We start from the raw sequence: 17,323 nt of genomic DNA on the forward strand, positions 1-17,323 counted from the left end.
GTGTTAAATTCTGCACAAAGAATGCTTTTATGCACACATGCAAAACATGCACTTGAGTTGTATCAAACAGTGCAAAAATATTTTAAGCCTGTTCTAGTTGTGCAAAGAGCCAGTATACAGCAGATATAAAATGGACACATTGAGTAAAAAGTATGTAAATCCCTCAAAATTAATACCTCTGATAGTTTTGCCCAGTATCTTTCATTATGCTACTATAATGCCTTCTAATGGAAGCCAAGACAAGACTTTTTTTTTTTTTTTTTACAGTTCTGTGACTGTTATTTCCAACACGTCCTCATACCTAAACAACTGAATAGGTTGTTTGCCAATGACTCCCAAAACGACATATATGACCGTTGGAGAGTAGGCTACCAGCGACAGGTGTACCAGACCTTCGTCGTCATGTTAACGATAATAAACACATAGTTAATGTTGTGAAACGGTCGCAGGTTTTTTCACACTTCGGTAGGTTTAGGAAAAGATTGTGGGTTAAAATAAGTACGTTAGTTACGTAAGTTAAGTCAATACGTCAATGTTGACTTTTGGTTTCACGTGGCACACAAACAGCGGTCTCCTGTGTGAAAGTCATGTATTTGACCCATCCATCAACCCCAGTCTCCTCCTTTGCTCTCGTCATATTTACTACGGCCACTAGAGGTTGCCACCTAACAATAAACGTAAATATGGGTCGTAATAAGCTGCTTTGCACACACGACCTATAGTTCCGTATTTTTGGAGAGAACGGTCTGGTTATTTCTTATGAAAAGCTTGATGCTGTCAAGTATTTATTTTTTTAGTGTTCTGCACTGTGTGCACAAAATAAGGAAAGTGCAAGATCAATTTAAACAAAGTGAAAGAATGAAGATTACTGTGGACAAACACATTGTACATCGTGTCTTCAATTATACAATATATCTTTTTACACTTGCAGCCCCTGATGGGCTCAAGGATCTTTTTATTTCCTTTTTCATTTTCCACTCTTTTGTCTCCCGATTTCTGTCTAAATTTCCTTCATTCTCTTGCTTTTCTCCTCCTCTGGACAACAGCTCAGCTTCACTTTTATTCTCCATCTTTTATGCTAGCAACTCACTGTTCCACTACAGGCTATAATGTGTTTCAAATATCAGAGCGATTTTTCATCCACACCGGCCTGGCTCTGCAGCAAAATAATTAAGTTGAACTTGACCTTGTGCTTCAGAGAAAGACAGAAAGAGGAAGAGAGAGAGAGAGATTAACTTACCAGCCGTAAGTGTATCCAGCTCTCAACCTTTAATGTTGAAAGGTTTGCAGAGAATGTGTCCATTTACAGACATGGCTGGTACAACAGATAGTTTCCTCATGTTAGATGTACACTTGTTGGAGTTGCAAAGTCCAGTTGTGGGAGTGAAGTACGTGTAATGTTTTCATTTACTCAGATAGGTGACAGGTGTATGGTAGTTACATTTGACAGCAAGTATGGTTATTAATAAGTGTAAAGTCTGTTGCATATTTGCCCTCAAGGTAGTAATACAGCACAGTGGATTTTCTTAATGATTTGCTAAACTAAATGCTGCATATTTGATTGTTACTGCTTTTATCCATGTATGTAGATTATATTTTAATAGTGTTAGGATTGAAGCTTAGATGAAATAACACACAGTTATATAATCTATCTCTGCCCAGACACAGTCCTCTTACTGGAGATCGCTCTTGGTAGCAATTTAACGCGTCAGTCCGTTTAGATTTGTCCGGCTGAGTCCTCTCAGGCTCGGACTCTGACGTGGCCTGGTCCGCGCCGTCAGCGGGTTCGACGGCAAAACTGTTTCTTCGGGGGCAGCGGAGGGAAGCGGCAGTCGACTTTAGTGGGGAGAAAGTGGGGCTCAGACACTGGGAAGAAAACGGTAAATCCGTGTCTTCCTTCTGCAGGCAAAAATTGTTATGTGGAGTACAATCGGGATCCAAAAAGTGTTTCAGCAAACACAAAACAGTCTGTTGCTCATGCAGCAAGTTAAAGACCTTCCTAGGGAAATAAAAGTTCAATGTTAAGCGTCTCCTGAAGCATCTGAAGTCACACTGGAAAGACAGCGAACAGATTGATGCGCTCGGCTTTATTGAGGTCATGACATCATGGCCAGGCGCCAGGATTTCCTGCTGCTGTGCCCATCGAGCACATTTAGCGGCTCGTCCAGTAGGAATCCAGTGTTTGGATTCAAGCTTAAATCTAGGATGGATGGATGGATGGATAGATGGGTCAAACACAGGACTTTCACCCAGCAGACTGTGGTTTGTGTCCTGTGTGAAACCAAAAGTATAGTTATTTTAAGTAACCTTTCGTAAGTTAAGTCACGTGATTTACTTCACGTGACTTACGTGTTTACGACATGTGACTTACTGTGAGTTACTACCATAACTTACTTATTTTAACCATAACCGTGAGCTTTTCCTAAACCTAACCAAGTAGTTTTGGTGCCTCAACCTAACCAAACTACGAACGTTACACAATGTTAACCACATGTTTATTGTTACCATGACGACGAAGGTCCGGTACTCCTGTTGCTGATTGCTGGACATTCGTAGGATTATGCACGGAAAATGGTGCATTACTTTTTGTAAGATATCTATGAACCGTTGTATGAGGATACGCTGGTGTGTGTGTGTGTGTGTGTGGGTGTGTGTGTGTGTGGGTGTGCTGGCTGATGCATACTGTAATGGATCAGAGCAGGCTATGTAGATGAGGTCTTCCTCTGTATAAGGACAGGCATTCAGTTGCTACTGTAATGAAGTCATTTATTTAGTATAATTGGATTTAACAGTAATTGCCAGTTGGGGTATCAAGGATGTCCGTACATTATATTGAATTATACAATGGCTACAGAAAATACTCACTTGGCTGGCAGCTGTCCATTAAAATCATATATAATTATATCTTGAACATAGTTCTGATCAACGGCTTAACTATGTTATTTTTTTATATCACGACATCTTATCCTCTGTTATTGTTTACATAGCACAATACATAACATTTGAATTTCTGGGTTGTTCAAACCCCCAAACTGCCTGATTGTTCAAAGGCAGAATTTGATTTGCATTAATCATGCAAAGGTACACCGCAAGTGAAGGCTACATAGCTTCATAAGAACATTTGACCTCTAACTTTGGAGGATTTTTGTAAAGAAATATAGAATATAGACATACAGGTAGATAGACAGAAAGACACACTTGTGTCGAAGGAGTTAAAAGTTAAAACAGTGAGACTCTGAGTCGAAGTCATCCATAAGTGAGTCTTAATAAAGTCACAGGGTGGGAGGAGGAAACTTTATATAGCACACTGCCAAGCATGAAGAACTGCATTAACATACACACTCACTGACAGTGTAAATGGCCTTCATACACACACACACACACACAAAAACTCCCAACATTCACGTCTCTCTCTCTCAATCAATGCCTCTCTCTTACACTATCAAACACACACTAGCCACACACACTCAATGCTCTCCATATGTCTGTATGCCCTGTACACACACACACAAACACACACACTTGTAAATGTGGGGTCAATAAATCTCCCCATTAGCATTGAGATGTCTTCATCATAGTCAGTGTTGTGGAGCCGCTATGACTCCATTTCATGCCTGGCTTAATGCATATTTGACCTTGGTGTAACACACACACACACAGAAACACAAAACCCCACATACTGAAAGGTAGGCATGGCAGTGCACATGCTTGCATTAATGCAAGAACTCACACACACACACACACACACACACATCCATGTATATATGAACTTACACATTTGCATTCAAACACACACCAAACACATACCTGTGACCTTGGAGGCAGCTGCCAGGAGTTTTCTCAGAGACAAAGGAAGACAAAGGAAGTGTTTGTGTGTGTGTGTGTGCGTGTGTGCTGATCTTTGTGTGTATGTGTCTGTGATGGCTGTGTGTGTGTGTGTGTGTGAACCCTGAGGTCTATGGTTTGTGATTTTGAGTCTGTTTTTTTCTTGTTCAGGAATATAATGTTCTCTCTATGTGTAAGTGTGTAGTGGTAGTGATGCCGTCCGTGGGCCACAGCCAGGAACGCATTTGCTTAAACTAAGATTCAGTACAAACAGATTAATTATATCTACAGAGAGGAGAAAGCAGAAGAAGAATGGGCTACAACAGAGAAAGCAATTAAAAGAGGGACGAGAAGAGGAAAGGGGAAGAAAAAAGAAAAGAGGGCAAGAAAGGCAAGCAAAGGCACAGTGTCTCCTGCTGGTATTCATAGAATATATTTGAAAATGTCAGTGAGTTTGAAAAATGCTTTTCGGAGGTTAGGAAACAACAAGCAAGTTTACAAACAAGTAGTTTTCAGCTCAGATGGAGTGTAAACCTGACTGTGTTTGTCCTGACTTCTCCCCACCTCTCCTTTTCTCCTCAACTCTTTATTCCTGTCTTTCCTCCACCTTTCCCATCTCTCTTATAAAATCTCCTCCTTTCTCCCCTGCAGTCTTTTCTTTCATTCCCTTCTCTTTTCTTTGTTCTCTCTCCTTTCATCTCACTTCTTCTCATTCTGTCTCTTATCAAGTTGTCCTCTCACACAACAGCATTTGTCATTATTTATTTATGTTATTTTGAATGACTCAGTGTAAGCCTACTAGATCTACTTTGCTGTTTTTCATCTCTTTTTTTTGTGTTCTCTTGACCACACACACAGCACACATTCAAACACACATACAAACACACATACAAACACACATGCGCCCAAGTAGGGAGCTGTAGAGTGACCCATGTGGCCGGCTCATTCTTCATTCGTTTAGGGAAGCCGGTGTTTAGATTGACTTATGGAGAAGCCACTTTAGGCCACTAATGAATCTACAGCCATCATTAACATGCAAATAGCTCCATTAAGAAAACATAGAGCGATGCAGATTTATATAACAACCCATTTTCCTTCGGAGACACACACACACACACTCTTTCACTTCAGTGAGTCTACTGGCCTGGCTGGTTGTCACAAGCCATATCGCCACAGCACTGAACAAAATGGCATTTTATTTATTAAAACCACAATGAGAAGATTAAAACATGAATTATTTGAGATTTCACAACTGTCTAATATTATAAACTAAAATAGGCTTCTTCTACTAACTATTGAAATGTTTTTTCTTGCCACATTCATTTCATGCCCTTTTTCTCTCTTCTTTTCTCCTTTGTTTCTTTTACGTTTGTCTTGTCTTCCCCCATGTCCTCTTTCTCTTAATCACTGTGTTTCTATCCACCTGTTATTGGATTTGCACCAAAGAGAATATCAGTTTTACTTGCTTGGCTGAGATTCAAAAGGTGACTTAATAATAAAGAGAATATAAGTGATGGAAACAAATAAACCTTCAAATAAGTAATCATAATGGGACCGTCTTCTTCTTTCTCTTATAAGAGCATAAATGCAGAGTGGATGCAGCATCTATGTATTGCTGTCACCCACATTTACAAGCTGCCTCCACAAAAATCTTTTAAAACTATCCTTTTTCTTTGGTCCTTTAGCGCAGCTCGTGACATGTGACGTTCCTTCATCAGTCCCTCTGTCCCCCAAAACCTCCATCTATCCCTCCATCTGTCCTGACTAATAGAGCCCATACACTCATCCAGTCAATCTGTCCGTTCCTTAATTGGAGGAGAGATATTATAATTAACTGTCCTAACGTCATGCCCACCAATCAGGGCTCGGGGTGTCAGGTGACTCATTTAACTCAGCACTTGTCACCGGCGACCAATCTTCTCTCACCTAGAGTGCCTCCATACCGTGTATCCGTAGTGCACGTATGTACTGTGCTGTGTGTGTGTGTGTGTGTGAGATCATAGAGGGGAGGTCTGTTGTCATGGTAACATATTCTGCTCTCTCTCTCCCTCTCCCTCTCTCCCTCCATTAACAGACAGTAGCCAGCCGTCACTCGCCCAGCCCTCTCTGACCCTGCAGAGTTTTCCCTATGGAGGGTGTGAGTCTGTGGAGCTCTCCTACCAGAGTGGTATGTGTACAGAACTTAGGTAGTCACTTTGTTAGTTGGCAAGTTAGTCAGTCAGTCAGTCAGTTAAGTAGCTATTTATTTAGTTAGCTAGCTAGATAGTCAGTTATTTAGTTAGCTAAGTAATTAGTTAGCCAGTAGGTAAGTCAGTCAACTAGTTAGTAATCTCTATAAACAGATATCTGCATATGATTGCTGAATCTGTAGGCAAGGGACAAGACTTTGGTATCAAAAGCATTCTGGTTTCCGTTTGTAGTCCGAGTAGTATTGACCAATCACGTTTGAGCAGGCTTCGCTTGCAGTCCGCGTGGAGAGCAAAAGAGTCGGAACCCATCGGCTATCGTCTGACAACGATTTAGCTTTTTATCAATCTCTGAACCCTAGAGATCAGCTTTTATTAGCGTTTTTGAATGTATCTGCATTCAAATCGTCAGACGATAGCCGATGGGTTCCAAGATTGCTAAATTAGCTAAATAGCCATTTAGATTGTCAGTCATTAAGTTAGTTATTCAGTTACTTTATTAGTTAGCAAGTCAATTAGTCGTACAGGAAAATAGTCAGTCAGTATTTTCAAACATGTATATTAGGTTAATTCTCCTGTCAGCACCCTTGACCAGTGCACTGGCACTTTGAACTGGAGTTGGTCCCTGAGCGCTGCACAGTAATACTTAGGATGGGTTACATGCAGAGAATGAATTTCACTGGACGTTATACTAGGTATGATTGTGTATGTGACAATAAACATACACAATTGATTTAATTTGATTTGATCAATTAAAAAGAAAGTAGCCTGGAGGGACATATCAGCTGCACCTGAGTGATCAAGTGCAACAGAGGTCAAAAGCTCATTCACTTTGTGTCTGATTTCCCATACTGTGGCAACATCAGGGCTCACAGCACAGGTTCATTATGTTAGTTATTTAAATAGCCAGAAAAAGAGGCATTTTATTAAAATGGCAGCAGCTAGTTAATCTGTTAAATTGTTTGCCCTGTGGTGAGTGAAAGTATAGGAGTGACACAGTAGTTAGTAAGTTGCCTGCCAGATACAGGTTATTTATTTGACAGCACAGAAATCAGAAAGCTAGTGTGGTGATGAAACAATCAGACATACTAAGCAAATTAGTTATGTAGAGAAAAAGTCAATATTTTGCATTATCAATTAGTTACTTATTTGTTATGTCGAATTCACTACATGAATACTGATTAGAACTACAATTAGGTATAATAATTTTCAAGATCCTTCCATCCATCCACCCTCTCTCCCTCCCACATAGTTACTGTATGTTTACACATTCATATCTTTCTGTCTCTTTCTCTGTAAAATGTTTCTGTTCCTGCAGGTCAGTTCCAGGCAGGCCAGTTTCAGCCAGCTATTCGAGTTGCAGACCTCCTGCAACACATAACCCAGATGAAATGTGGACAGGGCTATGGTTTCAAGGAGGAATATGAGGTGAACGCACACGCACACACACACACACACACACACACACACACACACACACACACACACAAACACACACACGAAGAGGCTTATAATGAGAACAACAGTAAAATAGGCATCAATCTTTACATCCATAACATTACAAGTAGCTTTTAGTAAGGTCAAAGGTCTGCAGCTCCAGCTCCAGGATAATAGGTATAATAAAATGTTTGTATGATCCCAGAATGTATAAAGCTGCTGGTAAAACTGTGAGTCAGAGAGAGAAGGTTTTTCTTTTAAAATGAACACTTTGGTTTTGCAAAGCTAGACTGGCATCCTTGGTATCCTTGCCTCTTGTTATGTGCAAGATGGGATATGTTTCAGCTGCCCCCATGACCCTAAATAGAAGTTAGCAGGTACGCTGCAAAGTATAAAAAAAAAAAGTTTGGATTGAACAATAGAAATAATCATTAGAGTAAACGGTAAATCTGAAACTGCCTCAACTGCTTAAAGATGGGATGCTCTTTTGCATTGAGCTAGCGTGTCTCTTCCTACTTTCATTATTTCTTTGTTTATTTTCTTTCTTTCGCTAATAGCATCACCAGTTTTGTACTTATTTTTTTGTCAGTGTCTCTTTCCTCCCACTTTTTTGTAAGTTTGTTTCTTTTCATTTGCCTTCATCATTTCATGAATCTTCCTTTCTTCCTTTACTCCTTTTATTTAGTCTAAATGATGTTTCACTCCAATTGCCCTTGATGTTTCTTTTTTTAACTTTTTCAGTCTGTCTTCTCCTCTCTGTCTTTCCCTCTCTGCCTGGGCTGACTGTTTGTTTGTTTAGAGCACAGTTTATCACAAACAGATATGGGATCATGTTCCTTCTAAATCCTCATTCCCCTAGCTTTCATTCATTTATCCCTGTACCAAACCCTTCTTCCTTCCTGTCTTCATTTTATTCTTCCTTCATTTGCTTTGTCTCTGCCGCTGAAAATTAATCTTTGAAAAGACACAAGGAAGAGTCTGCTTCTATCTGTCTCCTCCATCCCACTCCCAAAAGAATGAATAGTTTCTATTACCAACTCTGCATGCATGTTGAAAATTGTCCCTCTGTGATGCCGTACGTTATATTTTCATTTGCTTCTTGTCATTTTGGTTTATACCCACTGATACGTTTCAGGGGAGAGCAAATGTGATTTATTCTCTAGGTGTGTGTGTGTGTGAGAGAGAGAGAGAGAGAGAGAGAGAGAGAGAGAGAGAGAGAGAGAGAACGAGACAGAGAATGGAGCCTTATTAGTAGTGCTGGTAGCTGCCACCTGTCACAGCTAATGGAGAAAGACATAAACTGGACAATATACATAAACACAAACACACATTATACAAACAATACAGAATTTCTCACGCTCTATTTCTGTCTATTAAAAGTGCGTTTGTGTACATGTATATACATGGATGCTGTTTTTTTCCCCCAGTCAGGTTAGCATACAATGATGACGTGTTTGTACAGTTATGTCCATGAGTGTATGTATGTATGTGTGTGAGTGTGTGTGCGTCTACCACCACACCCCATATGGTGTCTTCTCATCCCGTCTGCGTGTGATGTGACCTCCAGTGTTGAAGTCCATTAACCCTACTAACACCGACAGCAGCCACGCTGTCAACGTGTCGCTCCCCACTGGGATTACACCTTTTGGATTAAAAGGAATATTCTTCATTGTTTGAAGACTGGCCAGTTATTCAGGTTAACTACTGTGGCCACTAGGTACGCGTCCTGCGTCTCTGACGCATTAAATTCCGAAAGGACACAGTAAACTCACTATTAACGCACCCAGGGGGCGCACACAATTTTTTCCCCTGATATTGCTACATTGTGAACAACAAATCTGTGTGGAAATAGCAGCAGCAATAAATAATAGCAATAAACAAAAGAAACCTTGCGTTTAGAATACGAGTTTTACCCAGAATGTTTTGGCAGTGCACCAGTTGTGGCATTATTTTTTTCCCCACCAGCTTTCTGCAAAGTCCCGCCCCTACTCTGCCTCTGATTGGATATCTCTAACCCTAACCCCACCCTAACCCTAACCACCGGAAACAACGAGTACTAGCCAATCAGAGGGAGTGCTGGTGAAAAGCTGGCAGGAAAGAAAATAATGCTTGTGTATCAACCTGTAGCATGCTAGTCAACTTAGCCCAGTTAGTCAAGCTAATGTAGTATTGCTGCTCAACTGTATGGGAGCATTACAGTTTCCCAGCTAGTTACTGTGAACATGGACACCGATTAGTGTCAAACTGTATGCCGACACTGTTCAAGTGAAAGTAGGGTTTGTATGTGGAAACACTTCAAACACGTCATTTGCATCAAGTTTATTTAAAACCCTAAAACCGAGGTGCATACCGAACTGTGAATTTTGTGTACCATTACACTAATAACATGAATATAACCATATAACATCATAAAGGGTTTAACACTACAATTTGTCAAAAAACACAAATTTTATTGGGCACCCACTCAAATGACCACCTGTGGGTCCCGTGGACTCCCTACATTGAAAACCTATCAACATCATCATCATCATCATCATCATAATGCAATTTAGAAAATTCACACATACAGTACACACGCATGCATGTACGCACACACACACACACACACACACACACACACACACACACACACACACACACACTTTCTCTCTCTCCCACATGCCACTTTAATAGAATCAGTTTTCAGCTTGACTGAGCGATAAGTTTAGATGTCTGTTTTTCTGTCACAGTGCATTTGTATAGTATAGTGTGCATGTGTGTGTGTGTGTGTATGTAGGTTATATCACTGTCTGAAATTTAAAGCTGTTGTCTGGTCTTCTTAAGCCCTTAATGGACTCAAAAAGGACTGTTCACTCGTCCCTATAGGGAGAATGTGTGTGTGTGTGTGTGTGTGTGTGTGTATGTGTCTGTGACCTCTTCCAGTGTGTTGGTTGGTGTGATGGTTGTTCTAAAATTGTTCAAAGGTCCATATGGCAACCTTTGAGAGTTGGGATTTGGTTGCTTAGCACAAGCTTGAGAGTAATCTTACACACACTCACACACACACACAATTTTATGTACACGTATGGGACATGCACATGTAGTGTATGCATGCCAAATTATAGTACATCCTCTCACACTAATACACTCCAACGATATCACAATTATCTATAGCCAAAAGTGTGTATAGGCAAATTTGTACTGTATATGTGCATATGGATGACACAAAAAGTACAAACATGCACACACATGAACATACACACACGCACGCACATTTTTTCTTTACTATGTTTGTCAGGCCTGTCACATGGGCCTGCATCACAGCAGGGAGAAAGAACAATCTGTCTTCTCTGCTCCAACAAAGGACCGACAGAATATTCTCTTTGAGACCAAAACAACAGAACAATGAACCCAAACTTTTTGTCTTTTCTCAGCTCCTGTAGTGTTTACCTGCACTTTTTCATTTCAGACATGCAGGAATATATTTAGTTCCATCCATTGTCAAGTTGCTCCTCGCTGCTGGTTGCTTTTTAATTCAGTGTAGAAATTCAATGCATTACCTCTGCCAATAAAGTTGGAAGGGGGTTATGTTTTCACCCCAGCCTGTTGGTCTGGTGATTAAAAAGCACCCCAGAGTTGGCTGAAATCTGGTAGACAGTTACATGGCCAAAGGATAAACTAACCTGATTGGGATTGATAGATCTGGGATTTCCGCCATTAGAATATTTCTAGCCATAACTTCTGTGCTGTGTTCATGTGCTAGCAGGAAGGTCTAAAAGTTTGGACATTTAAGTTGGCTAATGAACATACTGCTTTTATGTAGAAAAATAAACCAGGGAAACTAACAATAAAGGAAGTAAGTGAAGAGTTCTTCAGTGTCTGTCAGGTGGACCTTGCTCTTAGCCAAGTGACGTCTGGATCCACTATTATACTTATTGCAACTGCGCTTGGTATTGCTTTCACTTAAACAGGCTAACATCACTGCCACTGTGAACAATTGTGTTCAATATTCTGCTTTATAAACATCCTAATCCTTTCAGAGGTTGTGTTTTGAGCATTAAAATGATATTTGTCACCTTCAGACAGACTGGTCTCTAAACACTTTTGCACTTTTACACATTCTCACTATCTCTGACAATGAGACCAATTGAATCAAAATTCTGAGCAATTGTTCACTAAAAAGCTAATACCTGTAGAAAGTAGAAGAAAGCACTAGATTATTAGAATGACAAGAATTCGTGAGATATATTTTATATCATGAATTTAAATTAGAAACAGCTTAGAGCTTATTTGGTTATTTTAGTTTTGAAAGTTTAATCACACCTGACCTGCCTGCAAGCCTTGCCATCTTCTGAAAACTCAGAGCTCTGTAATGTTTCAGCCGTAATACCCTCAGTGTAAAGCGGTAAAGAGTACGGTCTGTTGTAAACTATCAGTTGATTGTCTTTTCATTAATATTCATGTTACTGTTTTAACTTCTGCCTGCCCATGTGTCAGTGTACAAGCTCTGGGCATCAGGCCATATGTGCATGCATATTTCTGTGTGTTCATACCTCAATATGAAACTATTGTCGTGTGTGTGTGTGTGTGTGTGTGTGTGTGCACGTGTACATACAGGCCCTGGCGGAGGGACAGACGGCGCCCTGGGAAACAGCCAAGAAGGACGAGAACCGCAACAAGAATCGCTATGGCAACATCATCGCTTGTGAGTACTGCAATGACATGGATGGACTATTCCTGCAGTAGTTGCTGCTGAATATGATTGTGGTATTGATTTAATTTAGCTCAGTTAGAACTTTAGTTTAGCTTGGTGAGGTTTAGTTATGTCTGGGTTGGTTCGGTATGGTTTATTTCAAGTCATTTATTTTAGTTCCTGTTGGTCTGGTTTGGTTTGATTAATTTGCTGTGCGCTTTATTGCTTGATTAATTCCTCCAAATGGATGTTACTTAGATACAAAAACATTTCTCCATTAACAGTCCAGCCTGATTGACAGTTAATGCACTACTATCAACACATTTCAAACACCCAGCCCTAAGAGAGAGGTCTGTCCATATAAATTCAGTGTACTGATTACGGAGGAGAAAAAAGCAGAGGTCTAACCAGGTACCAGGTATGCTGGGTAAAGAGACCTTCCTTCAGCTGGGGGGACACAGGTCCAAACCTCTGTGCTGGCAACCATCTGCCCTGCTGAAGTGCCCTTCAACAAGTCAGCGACTGACTCCCTCCAGCTCCGGGTGTGTCCTACAGTTAGATGTAACCACCTGCTGAGAGCCAGATGCCAGTAGAATGTGGTCTTGGTATATGAATCAGTCAGGACCAATACACTCCCCAGTACATTTTTTTAAGAGGTGATAACATTTTACTTGAACATTTGACATTCTCACTACCTCTGACAGTGAGACCAATTCAATCAAAGCAAAACAATGTGTTAAATGAAAATAAAAATCAAGATATACATATGCATATTTAGTAAGATCCATCCTTTTTCAGAATGTAATATCAAAGTCTATTCAAACTAATTTCCTAAACTTCTCTAAGTCTGATACAGGAAACTACTGCGGCAAAAATAACTTTCAGTTTGCAGAGGGATTTTATTTCAATCCTGCTTGATGATCAAAGCCTGCAGCCACTATTTTATTCTTTTGTCAAAATGAAGCTTTTTTTTTTTTTGGAGCAAAGACAGGCTGCTCTAATGATGTGCAGAGTGAGGCACGTACTGCATGTAGCATTAGTGTGTGTGTGTGTGTGTGTGTGTGTGTGTGTGTGTGTGTTTGGCCATTAGAGTGAGAATTAGCATGTGAATGTGACGCTGTGTCAAGTGTTTGCTATGATTTTGTGTGCACTAATGACATCTGTCTGATTGTATGTTCTGTAGATGTGTGTGTGTGTGTGTGTGTGTGTGTGTGCGCTTGTTATCTTGTACAAGGCAACCTCAGGCCTCTATTAGGATAGAACAATAGAAGCAGATTGTTTGTTTGAAGTTTTATTGAATGGTTTATGGGTGTGTATGTGTGTATGCGTATTTGCATGTCTGTCTATGCCATTAGACCCACATGCACATACATGACCATCCATCCATCCATCCATCTTCTTCCGCTTATCCGGGGCCGGGTCGCGGGGGCAGCAGTCTAAGCAGGGACTCCCAGACTTCCTTCGCCCCAGACACTTCCTCCAGCTCCTCCGGGGGGATCCCGAGGCGTTCCCAGGCCAGCCGAGAGACATAGTCCCTCCAGCGTGTCCTGGGTCTTCCCCGGGGCCGCCTCCCGGTGGGACATGCCCAGAACACCTCCCGAGGGAGGCGTCCAGGAGGCATCCGGATCAGATGCCCTAGCCACCTCAGCTGGCTCCTCTCGACGTGGAGGAGCAGCGGCTCTACTCGAGCTCCCCGTGTGACTGAGCTCCTCACCCTATCTCTAAGGGAGCGCCCAGCCACTCGGCGGAGGAAGCCCATTTCGGCCGCTTGTATCCGCGATCTTGTCCTTTCGGTCACTACCCAAAGCTCATGACCATAGGTGAGGGCAGGAGCGTAGATTGACCGGTAAATCGAGAGCTTTGTCTTTCGACTCAGCTCCTTCTTTACCACAACGGTCCGATACAGCGCCCGCATCACTGCAGGCGCTGCACCGATCCGCCTGTCAATCTCACGCTCCATCCGTCCCTCACTCGTGAACAAGACCCCAAGATACTTAAACTCCTCCACTTGGGGCAAGGACTCCCCACCCACGCGAAGAGAGCAAACCACCTTTTTCCGGTCAAGAACCATGGCCTCAGATTTGGAAGAGCTGATCCTCATCCCAGCTGCTTCACACTCGGCTGCAAACCGTCCCAGTGCATGCTGCAGGTCCCGGCTTGAAGAAGCCATCAGAACGACATCATCTGCAAACAGCAGAGATGAGATCCTGTGGTTCCCAAACCGGACACCCTCCGACCCCTGACTGCGCCTAGAAATTCTGTCCATATAAATTATGAACAGAACCGGTGACAAAGGGCAGCCCTGGCGGAGTCCAACATGTACCGGGAACAGGTCTGACTTACTGCCGGCAATGCGAACACAGCTCCTGCTCGGTTATACAGGGACCGAACAGCCCTTAGCAAAGGGCCCCGGACCCCATACTCCCAGAGCACCCCCACAAAGCGCCCGGGGCACACGGTCGAATGCCTTCTCCAGATCCACAAAGCACATGTGGACTGGTTGGGCAAACTCCATGAACCCTCGAGCACCCGATGGAGAGTATAGAGCTGGTCCAGTGTTCCACGACCGGGACGAAAACCACTCTGCTCCTCCTGAATCCGAGGTTCGACTATCGGACGAATTCTCCTCTCCAGTACCCTGGAATAGACCTTACCGGGAGGCTGAGAAGTGTGATCCCTCTGTGATTGGAACACACCCTCCGGTCCCCCTTCTTATACAGAGGACCACCACCCCGGTCTGCCAGTCCAGAGGCACTGTCCCAGACCGCCACGCGATGTTGCAGAGACGTGTCAGCCAAGACAGTCCCACAACATCCAGAGACTTAAGATACTCAGGACGGATCTCATCCACCCCGAAGCCTTGCCACCAAGGAGCTTGCCAACAACCTCAGTGACTTCGGCCAGGGTGATGGATGAGTCCGCCTCCGGTCCCCAGCCTCCGCTTCCTCTTCGGAAGACGTGACAGCGGGATTGAGGAGATCCTCAAAGTATTCCTTCCACCGTCCGACAACATCCCCAGTCGAGGTCAACAGCTCTCCACCCGCACCGTACAAGGTGTTGGTGAAGCACTGCTTCCCCCTCCTGAGCCGTCGGACGGTTTGCCAGAATTTCTTTGAGGCCGACCGATAGTCCTCCTCCATGGCCTCTCCGAACCTCTCCCAGTCCTGAGTTTTTGCCTCTGTGACCGCGCACGGGCTGCAGCACGCTTAGCCTGCCGGTACCTGTCAGCTGCCTCGGGAGTCCCACGAGCCAACAAGGCCCGATAGGACTCCTTCTTCAGCCTGACGGCATCCCTTACTTCCGGCGCCCACCACCGTGTTCGGGGATTGCCGCCGCGACAGGCACCAGAAACCTTGCGACCACAGCTACGAGCCGCGCATCGACAATGGAGGTGGAAAACATGGTCCACTCGGACTCAATGTCCCCAACCTCCCCCGGGATCTGGGAGAAGCTCTCCCGGAGGTGTGAGTTGTAGACCCTGCTGACAGAGGGCTCCGCCAGACGTTCCCAGCAGACCCTCACGATACGCTTGGGCCTGCCAAGTCTGTCCGGCTTCCTCCCCCGCCAGCGGATCCAACTCACCACCAGGTGGTGATCGGTTGACAGCTCCGCCCCTCTCTTCACCCGAGTGTCCAAGACACGCGGCCGGAGGTCAGATGATACGACAACAAAGTCGATCATCGACCTCCGGCCCTAGGTGTCCTGGTGCCACGTGCACTGATGGACACCCTTGTGCTTGAACATGGTGTTAGTTATGGACAAACTGTAACTAGCACAGAAGTCCAACAACTGAACACCGCTCGGGTTCAGATCAGGGGGGCCGTTCCTTCCGATTACCCCTCTCCAGGTGTCACTGTCGTTGCCCACGTGGGCGTTGAAGTCCCCCAGTAGAACAACGGAGTCCCGGGTGGTGCACTGTCTAGTACCCCTCCCAGGGACTCCAAGAAGGCCTGGTACTCTGCACTGCTGTTCGGCCCGTAGGCCGCCACAACAGTGAGAGACCTGTCCCCCACCCGGAGGCGGAGGGACGCGACCCTCTCGTTCACTGGGGTAAACTCCAACACGTGACGGCTGAGCTGTGGGGCTATGAGCAGGCCCACACCAGCCCGCCGCCTCTCTCCCGCCCGGCAACGCCAGAGAAATGGAGCGTCCAGCCCCTCTCGAGAGACGGGTTCCAGAGCCCAGGCTGTGCGTGGAGGCGAGGCCGACTATATCTAGCCGGTAACGCTCAACCTCCCGCACAAGCTCAGGCTCCTTCCCCCAGCGAAGTGACATTCCATGTCCCTAGAGCCAGTTTCTGTGTCCGGAGATCTGGTCGCGAAGCCCCTGCCTTCGACTGCCGCCCAGATCTCTCTGCACCGGCCCCTTACGGATCCTCCTGCGGGTGGTGGGTCCACGGGAGGACGGCCCCACGTCGCTCCTTCGGGCTGTGCCCGGCCGGGCCCCGTGGGAAAGGCCCGGCCACCAGGCGCTCGCCGTCGGGCACCCACCCCAGGCCTGGCTCCAGGGTGGGGCCGGTAGCGCCAATCCGGGCGACGTAACTGGCCTTGATTTTAAGTAATCCATAAGGGGCTTCTGAATGACCAGTATTATCCATAAGATTCCGCTTGTGCGCTTACATTTTGCAATTCATGAGTGTGAGTGTTTGCACACACAGATCCGTGCATGTGTACACATCTCATTACATGGCTTTATATGTCAAGCCAAAGACACTGCACTAACCTGAAGGCTTTAAAATGAAACATGCGCTGAAATGAAATAGCCTGTCAAGGACTTGATAGCCAACAGGAATTATGATAAATTTGCTATTAGTACAAATCCTTTAATTACAAGGGCCTGGTAATGGAAACTGTCCATCTTGCTTGCTGTGATTGTGCACAGGCTCATTTTCTTGAGAAAATGTTTTAAAAGGCCCCCAGGGAAACGACTTTGTGTGCTGTCTTTATTAGAACAAGGAAACGTGGTGAGACAGGCAGACCGAGTGGCTTCAGCTAAAACTTTAAATATGGGTAAAAGGGTCTTCTATCTTTTTTCTTCAGTCAGGTTGAACTTTAATTCCCCTTTTGAAACAGGGAATTTGCCTTCTGCTTTGGAGCTTGAGAGCAACAATCTCAGAACAAACCTGCCTCACAATAGGATAAATTCTCTCTTACACACACTGTATAGTTCTGCATATGGGACTATGTTTCCTTGCCACCAACCC

General features: G+C 44.1%; 1 protein-coding gene across 14 annotated transcripts in view; it reads left to right on the top strand.

Moving 5' to 3' along the window:
* The window catches only part of ptprt (protein tyrosine phosphatase receptor type T), a 341,042-nt gene that overhangs the window by 268,519 nt on the left and 55,200 nt on the right, over positions 1–17,323 (top strand). For all 14 annotated transcript variants that reach the window (XM_044221198.1, XM_044221225.1, XM_044221272.1 and 11 more), the window contains 3 exons: positions 5,900–5,992; positions 7,330–7,439; positions 12,045–12,132. In XM_044221198.1, the coding sequence (XP_044077133.1) occupies positions 5,900–5,992; positions 7,330–7,439; positions 12,045–12,132 (291 nt within the window). The remainder of the gene's footprint in view (positions 1–5,899; positions 5,993–7,329; positions 7,440–12,044; positions 12,133–17,323) is intronic.

The sequence above is a fragment of the Siniperca chuatsi genome, linkage group LG2, assembly GCF_020085105.1.
Source record: "Siniperca chuatsi isolate FFG_IHB_CAS linkage group LG2, ASM2008510v1, whole genome shotgun sequence".
NCBI lineage: Eukaryota > Metazoa > Chordata > Actinopteri > Centrarchiformes > Sinipercidae > Siniperca > Siniperca chuatsi.